Here is a 26,575-nt window from a genome sequence, read left to right as displayed (position 1 = left end):
CCATCTCGGCCCCTACCCTCTGGAATTCCCTGCCCATTGAGCTCCGCTCGGCCACCTCCCTGGCCCAGTTCAAAAAGGGGCTGAAGACCTTTTTATTTAAACAAGCATTCCCTGATGTAAGCCCCGACTAACTTCTCCCTCTCCTCCACGTCCTCCAGTGGCAAGCTGGCTTGAGTGTTTTTATTAGATTTGTTGTATGTGTATTGTATTTTATGTATTTTATGACTGTTGTACACCGCCCTGGTTTCATAGAAGGGCAGTATATAAATAAAAAAATTATTATTTATTTATTTATTGCCCCCCCCCTCCGAATTGCTTCAGTGATTTGGTTTAAGTGGAACCAGGGCTGTTTGAATTGGTTCAAACAGATTTGCGATCCGGTTTAAAAGGTAGTGGGAATCAAGCCAGAATGGTTTCCTTTTCCTTTCCCCTTAAACCAGCCAGACGCATGTATTCTGTGCCCTCCCCTTTTTGCAATGGCCATCCTTTCAAAAAATGGACTCTGAGAAAAAGCTGGAAGCAGCAAATAATTATGCAGCTGAGATACATTAACAAGGCTTTCCAACACACAGGTGTGTGTGTGTGTGTGTGTGTGTGTGTGTGTGTGTGTGTGTATGGAAGAAGCCTGAAGGCAAATGGTTGCCAAGTACAACCAGGTAAAAATCATGATTTGTTTTTTTTTTTCCTCCACAAAGCAAGTGTTTTAAGACTTTTTAATTGCTCAGAGGTTGATGGAAAGCCCCCTCAAAAGAAGAATACAATTTAAGCCTGGATTATTTTTTGCAGGCATTAACTATAGAAAAGTGTAAAGGAATCAATTTCAAAGTGATTCAAATTATGATTTTGGCAGGAAGATTACAGTACTATGTGCAAAACTGGAAGAATACTCATTTACCAACAAAAGAAGAGTGGGTTGTAAAAGTCCTGGAAAGGGCAGAAATGGACAAATTGTTTACATACATTGGAGAAAAGTTCTTGGACCATTTCTTAAAAGATTGGGCACTTTTCCTATTTTTATTGCAAAAAATTAAGAAGGAAAAGCTATGGTTATGGGTTTTGAAGGTCCAAAACACACTAGTATGCATCATGAACTATGATGCACAACCATGCAGTCGATACGTAACAATGATCCAAAACACACTGCAGAAATAATGCAGTCTGAGACTGCTTTAACTGCTCTGGCTCAGTGTTAGGGAATCCTGGGAATTGCAGTTTGTCCTGCACCACAGCTCTCTACAGTTCCCAGAATTCCCTAGCACTGAGCCAGGGCTGGTAAGTGGTCCCAAACTGGATCATTTCTGCAGTGTGTTTTGGAACATTGTTATGTATTGACTGCATGGTTTGCATCGCAGTGCATAATGCCCATTAGTTGCTCAGTGTCTCAGTTTTAGGTAATAAAGAGGTATAGTGCAAATGAGGTGTAAGTCCATGAACAAAAGTTACACTATACACTCCTCAATGTTGGATCTCAGCATTGAGTGCAACTGGATGTGAGTATGCATATGTGTAATAGGTATGTGTGGCTTTTTGAGGGGGGGAAAGACTAGGAGTAGAACTTGGAAATTTCCCAGAATCACCCAGATACCAGAAACAGGGACCATTTTAGCAGGATTTATTTTAGCTGGAGCTTTTGTGGATCATAACCCACTTCTTCCTATGCACTAATAGAATGCACTCTTCAAAGCATGGTTATTTATGCCCAGTTTCATAGTTGTGGGTGTGGCAGGATGAAAGTGCAGAGGGACACCGGCCATAAACGTTCAAAGCAACCTTTATGTGGATTCAAAGGCAAACTGGTAAGAGTCTCCTGGGCAAGCCTGTGCAAAACCATTCACAAAACCTGCCCATTTTATGGTGTTGTTCAGACAATTTGCTTTCCCACCTGACAACTTTAATACTCATCAACTTGCAAAAGTGTTTTCTTAGTCAGGGATGATGGGGGGGGGGGCAACACCCCCAACTTGTGTACAAACTCAGAAGTTTTCTGGGGAGAAAAAATAGCTAGGATGCTCCAGGCACATTCCTTGGATATTATCTCAGAAGGTTTGGGAGCAAGGCAGAAAACCCCAAGGATGAAAAGAGAACAGGTTTAGTAGGTTGCATATTTGAACATCTTATGGCACAAAATAGGCCCTTGGATGACCCAGGATTTGGGATTATAGTGACTACTGATATTTAGGACAAAACATATGCAATCTTATGCCCACCTTACTCTTGTGTATGCATTTTTGGGTAGCTGCAGTGGTTGGTATTCTCTTTCTTTCTCTGCAAGATCCAAAGCCATTCTCTAGGATTCATTGTTATGATCATAGAATCATAGAGTTGGAAGAGACCACAAGGGCCATCCAGTCCAACCCCATTCTGCCATGCAGGAAATCACCATCAAAGCATCCCCGACAGATGGCCTTCCAGCCTCTGTTTAAAGACCTCCAAGGAAGGAGATTCCACCACAATCTCCGAGGAAGGAGTTTGTTCCACTGTCGAACAGACCTTACTCTCAGGAAGTTTCTCCTAATGTTGAGCTGGAATCTCTTTTCCTGCAGTTTGCATCCATTGCTCCGGGTCCTATTCTCTGGAGCAGCAGAAAACAAGCTTGCTCGCTCCTCATCCCTTCAAATATTTAAACAGGGCTATCATATGCTGTGATAGATCCTTCCCCATCAGCATAGAGTTGGAATAGACCCCAAGGGCCATCCAGATCAACCCCATTCTGCCATGCAGGAATTCACAATCAAAGCACCTCCAAAAGAAGGCCATCCAGCCTCTGCTTAAGACCTCCAAAGGAGGAGACTCCATCACTCTCTGGCCTCATTCCCACTATAGAATCATAGAATCATAGAATGTAGAGTTGGAAGAGACCACTAGGGCCCTGATTCCAGTCCAACCCCATTCTGCCATGAGGAAATCCCAATTCAAGCCATCCCTTACAGTATGGCCATCCAGCCTTTGTTAAAGTCCCTCCCCGGAAGGAGACTCTATCCCCTCCAAGGGAAGGAGTGCAATCCAATTGTCGTCTCGAACAGCCCTTACCGTCCAGGAGTTCCTCCTACTGTTCAGGTGGATCTCTTTTCCCGCCAGGCTTGCATCCATTTGTTCCGGGTCTGTTCTCTGGAGCAGCAGAAAAAGCTGTCTCCCTCTTCAACATGTTTACACAACTCAGTTTGAAGTGATTTAAATGATCCTGGTTCACACTTGAATCGAATTGCTGAAGTGATCCAGAGAGGGGAGCCATGCACTAGACCCATTTAATCCATGTCTTTTTGATGCTGATTTTTCATGCATCTCTTTTGGATAGATCGATTCTGCGCAAGTGTGAACCAGATGCAGATCAGAATCGATTTCAAGAATCTAATTCACAAATCAATTTAGTGTCAGTGTGAATGAGATGCGGATTGGAATCGATTTACAATGATGTGATAAGGGGTCGTGGGAGGGGGGGCAGAAATGAACAACCTGTGTCCACCCACCTTTCAACCCTTGTACGGAAGTACATAAATGCAATTGCAGTGAGGGGCAGAGGGAAAAAGTCCCACTGAAAATGCTTCAAATTAAACAGATTCATTTGCCAATGTGAACTATAATTCAGTTATTTTGAGAGACTCCCGCAGAAAACGGTTTAAATTGAAATGATTCATTTGTCAATGTGAACCACAAGTAGGTTATTTTATTTAATTTTACAGCAAGAAAATTCAATCGCGGTAAATGTAGTGTGAACCACACTCCGCTGCCCAACTGATCCATCGATTCAGATCACAAAGTGATTTATTTGTAAGTAGGAATGAGGCCTTTAAGGGGAGTACCTTCTGCAGTTGAACAGTTCTCACTGTCAGGAAGGTCCTCCTAATGTTGGTGGAATCTCTTTTCCTGCAGCTTGCATCCATTGCTCCATTGTCTCCTATTCTCTGGAGCAGCAGAAAACATGCTTGCTCCATCCTCAATATGACATCCCTTCATAACTCTCATAGTGCAATGTGGCAGCTAAAAAGGCCAATGTGATTCTAGGCTGCATTAGTAGTCAAGAATAATTTGATAGAAAGTTCCTGCATGGCAGAATGGGGTTGGACTGGATCAGGGCCCTTCTTGGGGTATCTTCCAACTCTAGGATTCGATGAACCAAGATGCCCCTAGGGTTTCTGTAAGATTAGATGGAGGCTGGAAGGGCCCAGCTGCGGCTTCCATCTGCCATCAGTTTAAGTGTTGATACAGATTTTTCTCGGCCAAACTCTGTTCCTTCCATGAGTCAAGTGAAACATACAAGATTTCCCTGCTCTGATAACTACAGACGCTCTCATAACTTACGCAGGGAGAGGCATGTTCCCATGCATAATTGGATATGACACAAGACGTCTGGCTGCTTTCATCTTTAACGTGGGGAATATAAAAAGCTGGTAGTGAATAATAATAATAATAATAACAACAACAACAACAACAACAACAACAACAACAAAAACAGGAGAGAGGGAGAGAGAGAGAGGCTGAGTGGTGACGCCCCTGAAAGAAAAAAGGCACCCTGCACTTGACCCAGCAGAGAGGACTGGAAAGATTCCAAGGCTGCGGAAGAGAAAGCAGGAGAATGACAGGGATCGGTGCATTCTTCATTGCTCTTCCTTTGGGTCTATTGATGCTGTCTTACCTGAAAGTTCTCTGGAAACGCAGACACTTCCCTCCTGGGCCCTTTCCTCTTCCTCTTGTTGGAAGCCTCTGGTGGATTGGGATCGGACTTCACCCAGACAGCCTTGTCAAGGTAATTCCCTCCCTCCCCTAAATAACTGGAGAATCTGAAATCTTGTTTCCCCTTTCATACTTACAACCTTCTGTAAAATGAATGCTTGAAATATAGGGGAGTTGGGGATTAGTTCAGCAGAAATTCTGTGTACAACATTTGTACAGCAAAAGTACAGATCCACGCTTGCTTGTTCTCTCCCCTTGCAAGAGCCCCGGGGTTTAAAATAAGAAAGCCTAAGTTACAAAGTAATAAAGGAAGAAAACAACGGTATGAATTATCCACAATTTATCCTGTTACTTTTGTCGCTGTTCTGTGACTTCAGGTCAACTCTGACTGATGGTGAGGCTGGCTGATTCTGCACTGCAGAAACAATGCAGTTGGAAGCACTTTGGCTGCCATGGCTATGGGATTTGTAGTTTTGTGAGATATTTAGCCTCCCCTGTCGGAGAGCTCCAGTGCCACAACAAACCACAAATCCCCAAAATCCATAGCACTGAGACTTGGAAATTAAAGCAGTGTCAAACTGTGTTAATTCTGCAGTGCAGATGCAGCCTCTATCAGAAGGTTTTCTTTGCAAAATTTCATCAGAGGGGAATGGAATTCTTACCATTGGTGTAAATCTGACAGCTGTTGTTGTTGTTGTTGTTGTGTGCCTTCAAGTTGATTCTGACTGTCACTGGCTTTTCTTGGAGAGATTTGTTTAGAGCAGGCTTGCCATTGCCTTTCTCTGAAGCTGAGAGAATGATATTTGCATGGTCACCTCATGGGTTTCCATGGCTGAGTGGAGATTCGAATCCTGGTTTTCCAGAAACCTAGTCCAACACACAAGCCATTACACCATTCTAATCCACTGAGAGAATTTAATTCATGGTAAATTTAATTAATTAACAAAACTGGGAGAGAACCACTAAGGTAAATTGTAAATCTTCAATATTAAATACTGTAATTATAATAAAGATACAACATTTTCTTGCAAAATGTATATTTGTATGTGTATCACAATTAATAAAGAACAACAGTGATGAACAATTCCTATATACATTAACAACACTAAGCCAGCTGTAGAAATTAATGCTATTTACTGGTGACTGATAGTCCCAATGATGACAGCAAAGTCTTTAAAATACAGCAGTGGTAACTAGTAGTCCCAGTGATGAGGATGGAGTCAATCGACTATGAATGGTGGCAATATTCTGCTGTTGTATGATAATCCGATCAAGGAGCTATGCTAATAATAATTTGTAGCTCTTGCGGCTCAAATAACATTCCATTATTGGTAATATCCTTCAAAAATTGACTGCTTTCAACAAAAGAAACATGGTGCGAAACTTTCAATGGTGCAAAACCTTCAGACGGCTACCTCCGGAGTCATATGTGGCTGTTTCGACTTACTATGGTCTTCATCAGCATAAAATAAATTACAATTCCAGATAGGTATATTATTCTGTCATTCCATGCTTCCAGATCATAGGACAACTTGAATTAGCAGTAGTAGAATTCCTGGTCAATCCATCCTCATCATTGGGACTACTAGTTACCACTGCTGTTGTTTTAAAGACTTTGCTTTCATCACTGGGACTATCAATCACCAGTAAATAGCATTAATTTCTACAGCCTGTAATGCGGTCTTCCACTTTTCCTACTTCCTTCCACTTTATCAAGCGCTTATTCAGATCCTCAAAGAATAAACCCAATCCTGAAAATATAGTACTGAAAATTCACACTGTTCACAATTTTCAAAGTTTATACACATATTAAATTGCTACAAGGCACGACCATGTTATCTATTGGCTAGTGTCCAGAAGGCGCTTCCTTCCAGTCTTGTTGCTCATCTGACCATCTGTGGGTGTAGCCAAGGGTCCGTTTAGGGGAATTTTATTATTATTGTTATTAGCTCAAATATTACAAGAGGAGGGCCTGCTACGACGGCCCTTGCAGAATCGTCTCCCGATATGTATACGGAGTAGACCAGGGGATCCCAATAAATAGAGCTGAGACGGATATTAATAACTAGATGTCTAATTTATTGAAATAGGGGAAAAACACATGCGTTGCGCATACACTCACACACACACTCAGGACTCAGGAAAATTAGGGTTGGAAAATGGGAACAGATTTCAGGCATCACTAATGGAGATGCTTACCAGAATGTAGATTCCCTCCGGGAAGCGAATGGGGTGCTGGACAGTGAGACAAGTCTGCTCCGCAACCTGGGAGTGAGCAGAAATGCCGGCTACCAGAACAGAGGTCCGACTGACGTGGAGTGAGTAGACCCTGAAAATGGCGCGCTGAGCAGCCAAAGTGGGGACCTTTTATAGGCCAAATCTGGCCTGAGGCAAAGAGGCTGGCTTGGCCAAAACAAAGGTGTTCTAAAGATTTTCTTTTCACCTGGATGTCTGCTTTAGATAGTATAAAGGGCTTATGTCACTCGGATAATAGGTTCAAGGAGGAGGTTGATAGCTTCAGGGAAGGCAATCCTTTTACTCTTCCCAGCCTTGAGATAATCCCTTCATGCGACTTCCCCAGACCCTCTGAGATGTTAATATGGGTGCTCCCTTAGGGGAGGTGTACATGTCCTCTCGCTTTGCCAGTAATGGAGGACAGGCTGCTAGAATTCATCCAGGGGTCATTAAGGGTTATCATGGATTCCAAAATTTATATAAACCAGCATGGGTAACATGGGTCTCAAAGCAAGATCTGTAGACCACCAGGTCCATGCAGTCCAACCCATTTGGCTATGCAGGAAGACACAGTCAAAGCACTCCTGACAGATGGCCATCCAGCTTCTGCTTAAAGATCTCCAAAGGAGGAGATCCTACCACCTTCAGAGGCAGCAGCGTCTTCCACTGTCAACAACTCTTACTGTTGGGAAGTTCCTCCTATTGTTTAGCTAGAATCTCTTTACCTGCAGCTTCAATCCATTGCTTCATATCCTACTCTCTGGAGATCAAAAAGCACACTTGGTCTACCCTCAATATGAGACCCCTTCACACTTAATCAGGGCCATCATATCCCCTCTTAACCTTCTCTTTTCCAGGCTAAACATATCCAGCACCTGGGTTGCTCCGCAGAGGGCTTTATGGTTTCCAGATCTTTCACCTTTTTGCCCCCCCTTCTCTGGACATGTTCCAACTTTTCAATGTCCTTCTTGAATTCTATGATTCTAAGAGATTATGATGATGATAACAGCTATTGATAGAGGCCTCTCAGTCAGACAGATTTTTGCTGAAGAGCCAGTCTAAACGTGCCAAACAGCCAATGGGTAGCAGTAGGTGGGTGGGGGGCAGTGGCACCATACCTTCCAGCTGCCCTGATGTGGCAGGGACAGCCTCAATCCTCTGCCATCCCATTTTTCCAGCTGCTTTCAACATGTCCCAGTCTTATTCTCCTCCTCCCACTTCCCCCTGTTTCCTTAGCTTACTTCAATAGCTGCAAATTGAGTTCAAAAGTATTTTAGACTCAAGTAACTCATCAGAAGGGAGAGGAGAGGAAAGGAGGAGCAGACCATCGTCCTTCCCAGTTGGCTCAAGCAAAAGCAAACTGCTGCAGATTCTCCTAGCTTGCGTGTTCTTCCTCAATAACCTTTGGCCATCTGGACCACACTCTGATGTTGTTTGGCCACGTGTGCCCTCATTTTCATCTGTGAAATGGTGGACAATGTGAGACCCTGACAGAGAATTGCCCAGGAAACGATAGCAATTGCACTTTAGCCAAGTCTTATTAGTGCTGAGTAGTATGCATTAGTGAGCCCATGTTAGTGGATGCTTTTAAGGAGTGACACGAAACTGCCCCTTTCCTAGCTAGATCAGGGCCTCAGCAACCACACACCACAGCCCTGATCCAGCCTTTCCAGGGTGCAAAAAGGACGCGATAGTTGCGGTACCACAGCTTGAAGGTGCTCCTTTGGCACTGTGTTGTATGGATGCAGAGCAAGAGGAGCACCATGATGTTTCACACTGTGTGGAGCAGCATGTGGCGTCATGGAGCCCTGGGGGGATGGAGCCATGTGGACATGATGCCTCGACTCTGCTCCAGGCCAGCCTTAATGCCCAGTCAGAACAGCCTCATAATTGCTAAAGGGAAAGGGAAATTTGGGGTTGTGGGGTTATGGTGCATGCTCTGCAGGCAAGGGCTAAACCTTCCCTCCCCATACTGCACAAGCCCATCACCTCCTTGCAAAATCTCTGCACCATCTTTTAGGCCTTTAAATTTCAGGGTTTTCAAACTGCAGTCCTGGGAAGGAGAGGGAACATACGAGAGCCAAAGTGTGTGAGAGACAAACATCTGCTTGTTTTAAATCTGGAAATCTTCAGGGTGAGGTTTTCCTTATTCCAGGCAGATGGGATGGAATCTGCCAAGAAGATACTCCCATTACAATGAATCTGCATCAATTCATCAATCTATCACGATAAAGAAGGCGTGTTAAATGGTGCAGCAATGTTGATAAAGTGAAGCAGGAGTGGCTGAGGTCCATGTCAGGAATGAAGACAGAGATGGAATACAATTTCACAACGGAAAGGGAATGTACCTAATTTTCTTGTTCTGCAGAGTTGTATTCTCATTTTGTGCATGTGAATGTGTGTTAAGAACCAGATCAGGTTAGGTGAGTGGGGGGGGGGGGAGCGGTGTTGCCTTGGTTTATAAGAATATCCTTTCTTTGGCCAGGAACCAGGTCCGTAAAACTGATTTCATCGAGTGAATTTACCTGACCCTGAATACCAGGGACAGACTGGGGATTCTGTTGGTCTACCGTCCACCCCGTGCGCTAACAGACTCCCTGGCCGAGCTGACACAACTGGTCTCGGAACTGGTGTTGGAGTCTCCTAGGCTTCTTGTTCTGGGGGACCTCAACATCCCTTTCGAGGCCAGTCAAGATCCAACAGGTGCGGCTCGGGAGTTCATGGCTACCATGACTGCCATGGGCCTGTCTCAATTGGTTTCAGGGCCCACACATTGTGCTGGTAATACTCTCGACGTTGTCTTTAATACGGACATAGACACTCCGTGGGCAAAGGTCTCTAATATCTCTGCCCTATCATGGACCGACCATTTCCTGGTCGAGGTTCGTATCAAGGCTTCTACCCAAATCCCCCCCAGGGGTGGAGGACCTATTAGGATGAAGCCCTAGAGGGCAATATGGTTGGAACTGATGGCGACTCTGTTGATGCCCTGACTAACATCTGGGACAAAGGTCTCTCCAGGGCTATACACAGTATCGCTCCCAAGTGTCCTTTGTGGCCTGCTTCCAACAAACAACCCTGGTACACGGAAGATCTCAGGGAAAGGAAGCGGGCCGTGTAACGACTAGAGCGCAAATGGCGAAGAAACCAGCACTTATCCGACAAGACACTCCTTGAGTCTCTTTTGAAGGCTTACGGAGTGGCAATAAGTGCAGCTAAACATTCGTTTTATGCTGCACGTATTGCATCCGCGGAGTTGCATCCGGCAGAGCTGTTCAGGGTAGTGAGGGAGCTAACACGACTGCCCCCCTCCCTGAACCCTATTTTAGAACTATCTAAAGCCTGCTGTGACGAATTTAACAACTTCTTCGCAGATAAAATCTCTTGGCTAAGGGCTGATCTCGACACCAGTATTTCTTCAGATCCTATAAGAGAGGCTTCCAGAGCTTCCGTGACTCCATTACACTGGATCGTTTTGAGTTTGTGAGTACCGTGGAAGTGGACAAGATTCTTCGAAGTGTTAGGAAGATAACATGCTCTCTCGATCCCTGTCCTTCATGGCTAGCAGCCCAGGGGGGAACGGCGGTCACTTCTATGCTACGCCATATAATTAATTCATCTTTCAAGGAGGGACGTTTTCCATCTAGCTTAAAATCAGCAGTAGTAAAACCTATACTAAAAAAGCCCTCCCTGGACCCCCTGATTCGGAATAATTATCGGCCTGTTTCGCTGCTGCCTTTTTTAGGGAAGGTGATTGAGAGAGCAGTTGCTTTCCAGCTTCAAGGGATCTTGGAAGAAACAGATTTTCTAGACTCATTTCAAACTGGCTTCTAGGTGGGCTATGGAGTTGAGACTGCCATGGTCGCCCTCGTCAATGATCTCCGTCTGGGCATGGACAGGGGAAGCGTGTCCCTGTTAGTGCTCTTAGACATCTCGGCGGCTTTCGATACCATTGACCATGGTATCCTTCTGGAACGCCTGAGGGAGTTAGGTATCGGGTGCACTGTGCTCCAGTGGTTCCGTTCCTACCTCTTGGGTAGATTCCAGATGGTGCAGCTGGGGGACATCTGCTCCAATAAGAGGGCCCTTACATCTGGTGTCCCTCAAGGAGCTATTCTGTCCCCCATGCTATTTAACATTTACATGAAATCGCTGGGAGAGATCATCCGGAGACACGGGGCGCGGTGTTATCAGTATGCTGATGACACCCAAATATGCTTCTCTGTGTCCCCAACTGATGCAGTAACTAGGGATGGCATCTCTCCTCTAAATGCCTGCTTGGAGTCGGTAATGGGCTGGATGAGGGAAAACAAACTCAGCTTGAATCCAGAGAAAACGGAAGTACTAGCGATAGGCTCCCCTGGTCCGGGTGGTGAAATTTGTCCACCTGTCCTGAATGGGGTCACGCTCCCCCTGAAGGACTCAGTTCGCAGTTTGGGGGTGCTTTTGGACTCATCGCTCCAGTTGACTTCTCAGGTGGATGTGGCGGTCAGAAGCACCTGCTATCAGCTTCGGCTGATACGCCAGCTGCGACCCTACCTAGGCCGGGAGGACCTTGAAACAGTGGTACATGCTCTGGTAACCTCTCGGTTGGATTTCTGTAATGCTCTCTACATGGAGCAACCCTTGTACCAAACCCGGAAGCTTCAGCTAGTGCAGAATATGGCAGCTAGGTTGGTCACTGGATGTCCCAGGGCCGACCATATAACGCCGACTCTGTATGATCTCCATTGGCTGCCTGTTCGCTACCGAGCCCAATACAAGGTGTTGGTTATAACCTATAAAGCCCTAAATGACTTGGGCCCAGGGTACTTGGAGGACCGCCTCTCCCCATATAGTCCGGGGCGCACACTCAGGTCATCTGGGAAGAATTTGCTGAGGATCCCGATAATGAGATATGTATCAACCTCACAAAGGGCCTTTTCTATCTCAGCCCCTGGGATCTGGAACACCCTTCCTGAGGAACTCCGCTCCGCCACCTCCCTGGACCTCTGTAAAAAGAGACTCAAGACCTTCCTGTTTCGGCAAGCCTTCCCCGATGTTCCTTGATGATATATGACTCCCCCCTATATGTACAGCATTACTGAGCACATTTAGCTGGCCTGGATTTGATGTATGGTTTTAATCTGTATTTTGAAATGTTTTTATTGAAGTTTTATTTATGTATTGCAATTTTTATCCTTTATTTTGTATTTGATATTGCAATTTTTACCTGTAGACCGCTATTATCAACAAGACAGAATAGTTTATAATAAATAAAACTTATTATTATTATTATTATTATTATTATTATTATTAACACCAGTGAGATTACATAATATAGATAAGAATAGTTTAAAATACTGTTGGAGAGGATGTAATGACATGGGATCATATATACATATGTGTTGACACTGTAAATATGTAAAAAAATGGGAAATAGTAGTATTAGAAATTGAAAATATTATGGATATAAGAATAGATAGAAAACCAAGTATAGTATTGCTATCACTATATAATGATGTAAAATGGAAAAAAAGAAGATAGAAGTCTTGTAGCAAATTTGCTTACAGCAGCGAGATTAATTATAGCGAGAAGTTGGACATCGAAAATAAATGTGGAACTGGAGGATTGGTATAAAGAAGTCTGGCAAATAGCGATTAATGATAAATGAACATGTAAATTGAAAGTGAAGAACGGATTATGGAAAAGAAATTATTTTGATGAAATATGGAAAAAAATTATTGAAAAAGTATTAAGAAAAGAAGATGGAAAATTACCTTCACGAAATGAATTAAAATTTTGGTTGGGGTATATGGATGAGAATGGCTCTGGGGAAGGGGTGCACTGGGGTGTTTTTAGTATAAAGTAAGTAAAGTGTTAAAGCATATTTGAGCATGAAGAAAGTGTCACATTTTGTATTGTAAAACTTAAAAATATTAATTAAAAACAATTTGTGCAAATAAATTCATTTATGCATAAAAGAAGATGATTGTCTCCCTCTTGTCCATTTGTGAAATGAAACACTTTCCCACTCTTTTAATATTATGGACTTCATTCACTTAGAATAGCAGAATTGTAAAGTCCAGAATTTGGAAGAGATGCCAAGGGTCATCCAGCCCAAGCCCATTATGTCATGCAGGAATACAGTACACCTTTAAGGCATTCCTAAGAGATGGCCATCCAGCCTCTCTTCAAAAGCCTCAAAAGAAGGAGACTCCGCCACACTTTGCAAAAATTCCCAAAAACAAACCATGATTTTGCCATTTTACAGAAGGGACATAATTGTATATAATGGGACTTGATCATCCATGGACTTTGGTATCCGCAGCAGGTCCTGGAAGCAAACCCCAGGGGATACCAAGGGACCACTGTTTGTTAAGATTTTAAAGAAAACCTCTTCAAAACGAAGTATTGTTGGTGTACAATGTTAAATATATATATACTGTATATATATTCCAAAAAGCAAAGCTTGAAATTTTATTTAATAGGATTTGACCGCCCACAGATATTGGTATCCATGGGGAAGACTGGAACGAAACCCCAATGGATACCAAGGGCCCACTGTGTGTATATAAACAAGGCAGTACAGTATTGTAAAGTTCTAATTATCACCTTTAAAAAAATTGACAAAAAGTTTGTTTTTATTTGTAGTTGTTAACTTATCTCTGCATAATGACCATCCTGATTTACACATTTCCCCCAGCGTTTCTTGACCCTCCAAATACCTTTATTGTAGAAGTCTGCAGATTATGCCTTATACACTTTAGTCAATTCTGGCACAAAAATAAAGGATGCAATAAGCTGATTTTCTCAACATCATGCACTTAGGGAACAGCCAGGACACTGACAAAATGTCATCAATATACCATAATAACTTCTGGGTGATAGTTATTACTGTCGGATACCCCCTCGTAAGGCGCAGTTTTAAAGGTGATGATTAAAACTTTTTGATCCCTCCTTGCATGGGTTAAAATATGGGTTGCATTAATTAGATGGGCCAAGGGAAAATATGGTCAAAGGAATTTGTAACTGATATTATGTTGAGAGTTTCTTAAAGTGATGTACTGTTGGTGTAGGATGGTTGAAAAATTGATTAGAATGTATATGAAAATGGCAGTTTCACTTGAAAGAAGGCAGAAATTTAACATTTTTCACGTTGCGCAGGGCTTGAAGTTGGTAAATTTGCTGGAGATAGAGAAGCTTTTTTTTTTTTTTTTTTGAACAAGAGATTTTAGGGATAATGGAGACTTATTGACTGGACCCTTATTGACTTTTTGTGATAAGAAAGAAAAAGACTTGTTAACACTGGGCTTGGATGATTAAAAAGGGTAAACGGTTGAAAAAAGGGTATTTATTTGTGGGGGATATATCTATATATCTATATATATATATATATATATATAGATATAGATATAGATATAGATATATAGATATATTCATATATATATATATATATATATATATATATATATATATATATGGTGAGCCTTGGTTGAGAGGAAGAGATTTAGATGTTAATCTCTGTGTATTCTTCTATTGTTGAATGGCAAGGCCTCAGCGGGTCTATTTAATTAGTGATCATTATCTGTTGGGAAAACCCCTGACCCCGGCTGGTTTTCCATTTGCATTTGCTGAGTCCTGATTTTGCTGTTTTCCAGGACTGATAGCCAAACTTTGTTCACTTTAAGGGTTTCTTCTTTCCTGTTGAAGTTGTCTTGGTGTTTGTGGATTTCAACGGCTTCCCTGTGCATTCTGACCTGATAGTTGTTGACATGGTCCAGGATTTCAGTGTTTTCAATTAGCATTTTATGCCCAGGATGGTATATAATGTGTTCTGCTACAGCTGATTTTTCTGGCTGACCCAGTCTGCAGTGTCTCTCGTGTTCCTTAATTAGTGTTTGAACACTGCGTTTGGTGGTCCCTATGGAGACTTGTCCGCAGCTGCACCGTATGCGCTAAACTCCTGCAGCGGTGAGAGGGTCTCTCCTGTCCTTGGCTGAGCGCAGTATTTCCTGAATTTTCTTGGTCGGTTTGTAGATCATTTGGAGGTTGTGTTTCCTCACCAGTTTCCCTATTCTGTCTGTGACTCCTTTGATGTATGGTAAAATATACCTTCCCTTTGGGTAGTTGCTTGTCATCACTCCTCTGGGGTTTTCTGGGTCTGGTGGCCTTTCTGGTGTCTGAGCTGGAGTAACCATTAGCCCGTAGAGCCCAGCCTATCCTCTTGACATATCCTCCCACCCTGAAGCCTTGCCATCAACAACAGACCAATACACAGATTAACATTAAACTCATTCCTCCCTACCCAGGGTCACACAGTATATATACCCCCTCTCTTCCATGCCAGCCTTCTCTGAAGATGCCAGCCACAGATGCTGGCGAAACATCAGGAATAAACTCTTCTAGAACACGGCCACACAGCTCCAAAAAACCACAAACAACTATAGATGCCAGCCATGAAAGCCTTCGTCTTCACATTAATAATGAATTGTTTAAAGGACAAACACAGGACATTCATAGCTGAAGTAGGGCCAGCCTAAAAGAATCTGCTGGTGGAGGTAGGAGGGAAAATATAATAATAATAATAATAATAATAATAATAATCATATATAATAATAAGAATAATAATAATTTTGAGTTTCCCCACCTCTCCCAAAGGATCGAAGCGGGGTTACAGCTACTAAAATCAATACATACAATGCAATACTACACTATAAAAACACAAATGGTCCACTATAAAAACTCAGTAAATAACAAAACAATCCAGCCGCATCCAACATCCGGGGTAAGACAGAATATCATTGTCGGCAGGCATATTGTGTAGACACTCACTCCTCGGGGGGGGGGCCGTTGGCAAAAGAGTACGGTTTTCATCTCTTTTTAAATGTTTCCAAAGAGGTCATGAGGCGGAGCTCCTCCGGAGGCTGTTCCGATCCATGGGCCGTTATGGTAAAGGCCCTTTGGGAAGAGGAGACTTATTGGACGATGGAGTTTTCCAATAAGTCTTCATGGATGTTCTAATGTGTGGGGTGGATCTATGGGGAGATGCGGTCCCTCAAGTAACTCGGGCCCAAGGCCATGTAGGGCTTTATAGGTGATAACCAACACCTTGTATTGTGGCCCGGAAGCAAATGGCAGCCAGTGAAGAGCTTTCAGTTTAGTGTTATATGGTTAATAATAATAATAATATAATAATAATATAATAATAAAGGTTTTATTTATATACCGCCCAATCACTGGATCGAGCGGTTTACAATAGAGGGGATAACAGACAGTTCCCTGCCCACAGGCTTACAATCTAAAAGACACGACACAAAAGAAGGGAGGAGGGGAGGGAATCAGGTCCAGCATTCTTTCTCCCTCTGAGGCCTGGAACAAGGCAGATGGACCGGGGAGGGCTCTTCTCTTCTTCTCAGGCTACCCCTGATGGAACTGGGCCAGCCTACTTTCTCACTCAAAGGCCTAAGATGACAGTTAGGGAGGAGGAGCCTTTTCTTAGGCTAGCCCCTGATGGTACTGGGCCAGCCTTCTCTCTCCCTCAGAGGCGCGAAGATGACAGTTAGGGAGGAGGAGCCTCCTTCTTCAGGCTAGCCCCTGATGGTAGTGGGCCAGCCTGCTCTCTCCCTCAGAGGCCGAAAGATGACAGTTGGGAGGGGGAGCCTCCTTCTTCAGGCCAGCCCCTGGGTGGGGCCAGCCTGCTCTTCAGAGGCCGAAAGATGACAGTTAGGGAGGGAGGAGCCTCCTTCTTCAGGCTAGCCCCTGATGGAACTGGGCCAGCCTACTCTCTCCCTCAGAGGTTAAACCTAGATGCACTGGTGACCAGTCTGGCTGCCATATTTTGTACTAACTGAAGCTTCCAGACTTGGTACAAGGGTAGCCCCATGTAGAGTGCATTACAGAAATCTAAGCAAGAGGTTACCAGAGCATGTACCATGGTTTCAAGGTCCCTTTGGCCCAGGTAGGGTCGCAGTTGGTGTATCAACCGAAGTTGATAGCAAGCACTTCTGGCCGTCGCATCTACTTGAGAATCCAGAAGTACTCCTAAACGAATCCAGAAGTACTCCTAAACTGCGAACTTTGTCCTTCAGGGGAAGTGTGACCCCGTCCAGGACAGATTGGCAAATTTCCTTCCTTAGACCCAAGGAACCCATCACAAGTACCTCCGTTTTCTCTGGATTCAGTCTGAGTTTGTTTTCCCTCATCCAGCCCATTACCGACTCCAAACAGGCATTCAGAGGAGAGACGCCATCCTTAGTCACTGCATCAGTCGGAGACACAGAGAAGCATATTTGGGTGTCATCAGCGTATTGATAACACCGCGCCCTGTGTCTCCGGATGATCTCTCCCAGCGGTTTCATGTAAATGTTAAACAAAGTGGGGGACAAAATAGCTCCCTGAGGGACACCAGATGTAAGTTCCCTCTTGGAGGAGCAAATGTCCCCCAACTGCACCATCTGGAATCTGCCTGAGAGGTAGAATCGGAACCACTGGAGCACATGTGATATTCCTTTCCCTTCATTACAGAAAGTGACTAGAGTGGAACTGATCTTTCAGTGGTAATATCCTCCACTGCACCTAAGGACACAGGTTCACTTAAAGTTTGTCACTGTGAGCCTTCAATTAATTTCTGACTTATGGCAACCCTAAAGTCACACTATTGTGGGGTTTTCTGGGGCTGAGAGTGTGTGACTCACACAAGGTCATCCAGTGAATTTCCATGGCCAAGTGGGGAATCCAACCCTGATCCCTAGACTGATAGTCCAACTCTTAATTGGTTGGGAAAGTGTGGCCCGTGGACTAAATTTGGCCTCCAGGGCTATTTTTGTTGGGGTCTCACAATTCTCACAAGGTTTGGAAGGCAATTTTAATATCCCCCCCCCCAACCCGGTTATTTTAGTGTTGGGAAAGCCTTTTTCTTCCAACAACAAGTGACCCTAGGGCAGTGATGGTGAACCTTTTACAGACCGAGTGCCCAAACTGCAACCCAGACCCCACAAGTGCCACGTCCCTCTGGCCTTCTAGTAAGAAACTCTGGCAAACTGTGCTACAGCAACAGCATGTGTGCCCACAGAGAAGGTTCTGAGTGCCACCTCTGGCATGTGTGCCATAGGTTCGCCATCACTGCCCTAGAGTGTGTTGGGGGCATCTTTGGACAATGCAGCAGTCCAAGATCCCCTGCCAGGCAATGTGATCTTTTTTCTTATGAAAGTTGCCCAATGCTAAATTAAGAGACTTAGCTCTTTCCTCCAAAAGCTTGCTATTATTCCATGCTCTCCCTTGGTTTTAGACTCCACTCTGCCTAATGCTAGGGATGGCCTTACATGGAAGATCTGTTGGAAACGTTTTCTGTGTCATCTGGTCAGTTCAGGCCCTGGATGAAATTGAAATTCTCCACTGGGTGAGAGAGTATAACCAGAGATGCCTATTTATGGGTATAATTATCATAAAGATTTCATAAGAGATAAATAGTCCATAACATAAAGATACAACACATTAGGAATCAGCGCTAATTCATATATAAGACAGTGATGTAAATCTTTGCTTATTTTGTTCCTGCATGGAGGAACCAATAATTTCAGTGAATTTCTCCCTGCCTTGAAACTATGAATGTTTCTGTACAGTTTTCAAGACTTATTTCTACTTTCCCGAAATTTCGTTAGGAAAATTTTTCTATACAAAGATACTGCTTTTAGGGTGCAGAAAATGTGGTTAGAGACTTAAATGCATTACTGCTGTAATACCAAGACAAACTGCATGGATTCTTGTGCAAAAGTATTAGCTGAGATCCTACATTATGGGAACTTTAGAGATTAACTTTACATTCCTGGAGTTATATGACACTTTTGTGCTTGTGAACTGCAACTGTGAGCAAGTGAATGTGCAAAGAAAAGTGAAATTATGACTCCAATGTGCATTTCAGATCTGCATGTGAAATGTACATTGCACATTAGTCATCTGCAATATTGGATGTGCCTATCCTCCAACATTTCACAGATTAAAATGAAGACACACGTGACCAAACAACGTCAGAGTGTGGTTAATAGTTATTAAAAAAGTTAATGAGGAAGATCACACAAACTAGGAGAGACTGCAGCAGAAATGAGACTTAGAGGGAGCCAGGAGATGAGCCCATTATAAAAAAGGAAAGTAACACAAATTGGCAAGGTAAAGAGAGGTCTAGGATAACTGATGTGAAACATACTTTTTCATCTTTCCAGGTACCTTCTCTTCCTTGGTTTATTTTTGTTTTGCTTGCTTCTGGGGACTGTAGGGCTCAACAGACCAGTCCTAAGGGCTGCCCCTTTCCTCGTTGGATCGAGGCCGTGTCAGCCGCATGCCGTGGCCCTGATCTGGCCTTTCTGTGGTGCAAAAAGATTCCGTAAAAGCAGCTCCTTTTCGTACCATGGAAAGAGCACCCTAGTTGTGGTGGCAGCAGTTTTTTGGTGCTCCTTTGGTGCAGTGCGTTTAAACACTGTGCCATTAGAGTGCCATGATGCTTCTTGCCATGTGGTTGGGCATGCAGCATGACACCAGCATGAGTGTGGCATGGAGGCAGCTGTTGTGCATAAGCCACACCCCCATGCCACCTCCATGCCACCCCCAGTCTGTACAGGTTCTGAAACTCTTCCTGGATTCTTCATCCTGCAGCTGCTTACTGATATCCTAGCAAGTTCTTTGTACTGAGACTATAGCCTTTTCTGTATGGGCTAGAATACTCCAAGGACAACCTGGAGTATTTTGGCTCCTGGAGCTTCCTGACATCCCACCATAGTGAAGTCTCCCCATAGTGAAGTCCCCCCCCATTACTTGTCACTCCCATTGTGATGCCAGGTAGCTGTTGGCATGCATGTCCCACTTTGCCACCCGGCACAGTGACTGCTGCCATATATCGTTCTTTCTGAGGTCAGAATGAGGTGTCTAGTGACAATCACATGTCTGGGCTTCTCATTCTAACCTCAGAGTAAGTGACCCACTATAGTGGTGGACATGCTGGGGACACGTTGTAAACAGCCGCTCTGCATCACAACTTCAGATCTTCCAGGAAGATCCAAAGCAAAAGATGGGTTTTCTAAAAAAATAAAAAATAAAAATGTTATAAGGACATCTACTCCAGATTTTGGTGCTGAATGGGCCATGTGTTGTCCAGACTGTTTGCACCAGAACCAGGGTTTGGGCCTTGGTTCATCATCTGGACTTCCTACCAAGTGGATTGCGGAGAGGGGTAGGACTGTTTTATTTGGCCCATAGAGACAGGACAATGCAGTCTCTAGGGTTGACATCACCTGGTGCATTGGGTGTCATGATGTCACCTCCTCATTGAGCTCCTGCCATACCACACTATGTTGTTATTTGTTGTTATCTGCCCTCGAGTTGATCCCAACCCAAGGCAACCCTATGGATAAGACATCTCCAAGACTCCTTGTCCTTCACTGCTCTGCTTAGTTCTTGCAAATTCATAGAATCATAGAGTGGGCAGAGACCCCAAGGGCCGTCCAGTCCAATCCCCTTCTGCCATGCAGGAACTCACAATTAAAGCATGCCCAACAGACGGCCATCCAGCCTCTGCTTGAAGACCTCCAAAGGAGGAGACTCCACCACAATCTCCGAGGGGGACCTCGGAGTCGATCCATCTGGCATGCAGCCTTCCTCTCTTTTTACTCCCCTCTACCTTTCATACAGAATCCTTAGTGATTTCGTTGGTACTGACATTACTCATAAATCGTAATTCTCATACATCCCTGAATGTAATGGCAACAGCTATGACTCAAACAACTAGTAACATTTAAAATTATACCTTTAAATGACAATTTCATATGCACTGCCTAAATGTATATTCTTGTACATTGTTTCATGTGGTTAAGGTGAATCTTTGGTGAGATGTGATGTTTTGGTGAGATGTGATGCTCTGCTCTGGGCCCCACAACAAACCCAGAATTCCATAGCCTTGAGCCAGGGCAGTTGAAGCAGTGCCAAACTGGGTTATGTCTCCAGTGTGGATGCAGCCAGAGTCCCGTTGTGCAATTGCCTATCTGAAGGGTCCCTGAACTTAAAATAAAAACTCTTCTCCTTACAGGGGCTCTGAGTTTTACTGAAGGAGCATTCAGGCTGGGATACACACACACACACACACACACACACTCTCTCTCTCTCTCTCTCTCTCTCTCTCCTTTGTATGGAGGCTACAAACTTTCTATATCCTGTGGAGAAAGAAATATTTTGCACAGGAATCTGTGTAGTTTACTGCACTACGTCAGCTACAAAGTTTTTTGGTTTTGACAGCAAACCCCCCCCCCACACACACACACACAGAGAAAAACCCTTCTGAAACTACACTTTTTGTCTTTCTTGGGAAAAAAGTATTATTGCATGATTGATTTTTTTCCCCATATGAAGTCCCCAAACATGCAAGGTTTGCAACTGTTCACTTTTTCCTCCAATGGGATGCCTCATGTTTCAAGACACCCTTTTTCATCAAGGATGAGAATATTAATGAATATTCTTCACACCTTTCATATATGAAAAAAATCAGAACAATTTGGATTAGTAAACCATCTGAGGTTGTCTCTCAAATGGGAGATGTAAGCCTTTCATAAAAGATTACAGTTGCCTTTAATCTTTCAGCACTTGTTAAAGTTAAAGCTCATTACATTCAGATTGCTTAGCCGTCGAGAAGAATCACTTACAGCAATCTGTTGCAACAGGCAGGTTGCGTAAAAACTCAGGTGAAGACTGAGAAACATTGTGCCAGGAAAATTCAGAAGGAGAAGTTTAATCTGGGACAAACAGAGGCAGGGATGTAAATTGATTGAAGCTGAGATTTACACCTGCTTTTTGAAACTGAAACCACTTTCCTTGCCTGAGGAGGAGAGATGATCTATGCTTGGAGCTGGACTGGATAAGAATGTCTTTTTTGGTTGCTTTCTGGCGTATTTCTCAAGATGGGTTTGGAAAGCCCTGTTCTTTGGTAGTTCCAGTCTTGGAGGACATTTCAAGAAAGTTTAAGTGTTGGACTGGGCCTTTATCCATACTGCAGGAATAATCCAGTTTGCTACAACTTTAACTGTCACAGTTCCATGCTATGGAATTATGGGATTTGTAGTTTATTTGGGCACCAGACCTCTCAGACAGAGAAGGCTAAATATCTCACAAAACTACAAATTGCAGAATTCCACAGCACTGAGCCCAAGGCAGTTAAAGAGATGTCAAACTGCATTATTTCCTCCAGTCCAAATGCAGCCTACGACTCTGGAGACCAGGGTTCAATCCCTGTTTGGCCATGAAACTCACTGGGTGACCTTGGGCAAGTCACACACTCTCAGCCTCAGGACATGAGGATAATTGAACCCCATCCACTTATGCTCCTTAGCAACTGGCATTTTGGAGGCAGACTTTTGCCTTCTGTATCTTCTGTCACTTTTTTGAATCTCCTTTTAAAAGTGGCCATCACTACATCTTTTCAAATCAGATTTCCACTGTTTATGCATTGCATGAAGATGGAGAGATGGAAAGCCCAGGAAGAGTGAAGTGTTCTGGAACAGATTTTTGTGCATTCCCATTCCTAATGTCTGGCTTATGGCTGTGTATCTTCTGGCACAGGGACCGGCCTGTTTGTCCAATACAGAATGCTGAAGGGCATTGTTGACAAGAGGGTGGCATAAATCACATCAGATGATAAGCAAGTGAAAGTCCCTTTAATATTGTCATTAAGTCCTAGATAACATTTCCTGAATGTAGGCCAACTCTGGCCAACTCCAGGACATTGCATTTCTGACCTTAGGGCAGCAGTTCTTGAACAAAAAAACCCTACAATGGAAGATTGGAAAGAGAAACAGCTAAATTAAAATATACCCACAAGCTCCAATACATCAACGGTGGGTTGAACATAGACAATGACCTCCTGGCACACTACTTGTGTTATAACACTGGTTAACACCCCAGACTCACAAGGATACCTGTGGCCAGTTCATCATATCTCCTTTCTGGTTCCCAGCCTGCACACACCACATTTCAAAACTCCCTCCACCATTCACATGCCCATACACCCACCCTGCCCTTGGGCAATATCTTTCTGCCTGCCTTTGTCCCTCAGTGACCGTTATTAAAACTAAACGTGTCGCCTTATCACCTTATCCACATGTTTTGCATTTCTATGGCTATGCCTGCAGTCTGATTATAAATGCGCTTCCTGAGCACCAGTTTGCTCCATGTGTCTGAGGAAGCAGACCAAGTCTACGAAAGCTTATGCTACAACTTCTTTTGCATAGTTAGTATCAAAGGCGTTGCAAGGTCCCTTTGTGTACTCCCAACATTTAGCTTGTTCAGCTACTCCCGGTCTCATTTTTCCACACCATGAATTATTTTATACACCTCTGTCATGCCTCCCCTGCTCACTTGTTCTGCAGTTAAATAGCTCAGAACATTTTAACGTTTAACGTTTTTCCACTGAAAGATTGTTCAAGCTCCTTGAAAATTTAGCATTTCAAAAAATAAGTCAGTCATTATTAGACACTCCATCATGGTATAGTGGTTTGAGCATTGGACTACAACTCTGGAGGTCAGGGTTCAAGTCTTTGATCACCCATAAATCCTCTGGGTGACCTTGGGCAAGTCACACACCAAATTAGGAGGAGTAGCTAATACTCCAGAGGACAGGATCAAAAATCAAAATGACCTGAATAAACTAGAAAGCTGGGCCACAGCTAACAAAATGAACTTCAACACAGAGAAATGTAAGTACGCACTTAGGGCAGAAAAATGAAATGCACAGATATAGGATGGGGGACACCTGGCTGAACGAGAGACTTACGTGTGAAAAGGATCTGGGAGTCCAAGTAGATCCACAAGTGAACATGAGTCAACGTGGTGATGCAGCAGCTAAAAAGGCCAATGCAATTTTAGGCTGCATCATAAAAGTATAATGTCTAGATCAAGAGAAGTAATAGTTCCACTCTATTCTGCTCTGGTCGGCCCCACCTGGAATAACCCTGCGTCCAGTTCTGGGCACCACAATTCAAAAAGGACCTTGAGAAACTGGAGCCATGTTCCAAAGGAGGGCGACTGAATGGTGAAGGGTCTGGAAACCATGAAGCCTTTTGAGGAACGACTGAGGGAGCGGGGGAGTTTAGCCTGGAAAAAGAAGGTTAGAGGTGATATGATAGCCCTGTTTAAATACTTGAAGGGATGTCACATTGAGGAGGGAACAAGCTTGTTTTCTGGGCTGCAGAGAATAGGACATGGAACAATGGATGCAAGCTCCAGGAAAAGAGATTCCAGCTCAACATTAGGAGAACTTCTGAGAGTAAGGGCTCTCCGAAGTGGAACAGACTCCTTCCTCGGAGTGTAGTGGAGTCTCCTTTTTGGAGGTCTTTAAGCAGAGGCTGGAGGGCCATCTGTCGGGGATGATTTGATTTAGATTTCCTGCATGGCAGAAAGGGGTTGGACTGGATGGCCCTTGGGGTCTTTTCCAACTCTATGATTTGTGATTCTATGACACTCTCCAGCTCAGGGGAAGACAATGGCAAACCTCTCCTGAATAAATCAGGCCAAACAAACCCTATAATAGGCTCACCTTAAGGACCAACATGAAGGTGCACAACAGCAGACATTCTTAATATAGTAAGCAAGTGAATGACCTAGCAATGAGGAGGTTGGTTATGCCAAAGGTTTGGCTCCTATTTTCTCAGAATACAAGGGGATTTTGGGGAAACTAAAACTAGTAGCTAAAGGGTGTGTAGCACTTATTTTCTATTATTGAATTACTCACTGAATCACAAAATGCTATTGCTTCAGTTTCTCTCAAGTGGTTTCCAAAGAATGATGCAAATGCACAGGGTTCTACTCATCAGTGCCATTCCAACCGCACCCATCCCACAAATGCCTCACAGGTGTCTGAAGCACCTGCTTCATAAATGCAATTCCTTGAACAACACAGAGAGAGAAACGACAGGTCTTTCTGCACACACACCTTTGGTCAGTTTGCAACATAACTGGCACTGTGCCTGAAAGGCCATTAAGGTCTAAGGTCAGAATTGGGAGCATACTTATCAAATTTGCAAATGACACCAAATTAGGAGGAATAGCTAATACTCCAGAGACAGGATCAAAATTCAAAATGATCTGAATAGACTAGAAAGCTGGCCACAGCTAACAAAATGAACTTCAACAGGGAGAAATGTAAGGTATCGCACTTAGGGCAAAAAAATGAAATGCACAGATATAGGATATGGGGGACACCTGGCTTAAGGAGACAACATGTGAAAGGGATCTAGGAGCTAAGTAGACCACAAGTTGAACATGAGTCAACAGTGCGATGCAGCAGCTAACAAGGCCAATGCGATTGTAGGCTGCATCAATAGAAGTATAGTGTAGATCAAGGGAAGTAATAGTGCCAACTGTATTCTCTGCTGGTCAGGCCCCACCTGGAATATGTGTCCAGTTCTGGGCGCCACAATTCAAAAAGGACATTGAGAAACTGGAGCATGTCCAAAGGAGGGGGACTAAAAATGGTGAAGGTCTGGAAACCATGTCCTATGAGGAACGCCTTAGGGAGCTGGGGATGTTTAGCCTAGAGAAGAGAAGGTTAAAGGTGATATGATAGCCCTGTTTAAATATTTGAAGGGAGTCATATTGAGGAGGGAAGAAGCTGTTTTCTGCTGCTCCAGAGAATAGGACACAATGGAGGAATGGATGCAAGTTACAGAAAAGAGATTCCACCCAACATTAGGAGGAACTTCCTGACACTAAGGGCTGTTCGACAGTGGAACAAACTCCATTAGAGTATAGGGAGTCTCCTTCCTTAGAGGTATGGAAGGGCCACCGCGTGAGGATGTCACGGCCGTGCCGCCCTAGACGGGGCGGCGCGGACGTGATGTCCTCAATCTGCGGCAGGGCACCTAGGGCGCCCTTTCCGCGGACCAGGAAGGAGCTCCGTTTCGAAGCTCCTTCCTGGTCCGCAGCGTTGCTTTGCTTCGCTGGGCACAGCCTTCAGACAGCTGCGCCCAGCGAAGCAAGGGAGAAAGGGGCCAAGCGGCCCCTTTCTCCCCCTCCCCGCTGCCGTGGGGTGTCCTGGGGCTTGAAGCCCAGGGACACCCCTTTTCATTCTGCGGGGAAGCGGCGTTTTGCTGCTTCCGCGCAGCCTGAAAAGCGGCGGATCGGGGCCTCAGGCGGCTGCCGTTCTCGCAGCTCAGGCCCTGAGCCGGCGGGGAAAGGGGCGGGTACAGCCTGCCTCAAAGAGGCGGTCGTAACCCGCCTATGATTCTATGATTCTGTCTACTGTGTTCATGATGGTTCATGGCTAGAGATGTGAATTAGAGCTGGAAGAGACCTCAAATGTCACCCAGTTCAATCACTTGCCTTGCAGTAATACAGAATAAAAACACTTCCGGCATGAAACTTCCAAAGAAGGAGATTCTCTATAATCCAAGGCTGCGAATTCCATGTTGAACAGCTCTTATTGTCAAAAAGTTCTTCCTGATGGTGGAATCTCTTTTCCTGTAGTTTGAAATCACTGCTAGAACTCCTTTGGCAGTACAGCTCCTTGGCTTTTAATGATGTCCACTGAAGGATCTTGCCCCCATTTTTTTTCTGGGGAAAAATACATTAAAAAATATGAAGAAATAGGATGTGGATTTTTTTTTCCTTAGAAGGATGATATAATGCTCCGTATTCGCTCAAAGTCATTTCTGAA

General features: G+C 44.1%; 1 protein-coding gene across 1 annotated transcript in view; it reads left to right on the top strand.

The window, feature by feature from the left end:
* Positions 1-4,574: 4,574 nt before the first annotated feature.
* LOC121926002 (cytochrome P450 2J6-like) overlaps positions 4,575-26,575 on the top strand; it is a 55,870-nt gene continuing 33,869 nt past the window's right edge. Inside the window, exon 1 of the mRNA XM_042458558.1 lies at positions 4,575-4,744. Within this exon, the coding sequence (XP_042314492.1) occupies positions 4,622-4,744 (123 nt within the window). The 5' untranslated portion in view covers positions 4,575-4,621. The remainder of the gene's footprint in view (positions 4,745-26,575) is intronic.

This window comes from Sceloporus undulatus, chromosome 3 (assembly GCF_019175285.1).
Source record: "Sceloporus undulatus isolate JIND9_A2432 ecotype Alabama chromosome 3, SceUnd_v1.1, whole genome shotgun sequence".
Lineage (NCBI taxonomy): Eukaryota > Metazoa > Chordata > Lepidosauria > Squamata > Phrynosomatidae > Sceloporus > Sceloporus undulatus.
This window is presented reverse-complemented; position numbering and strand designations above follow the sequence as displayed.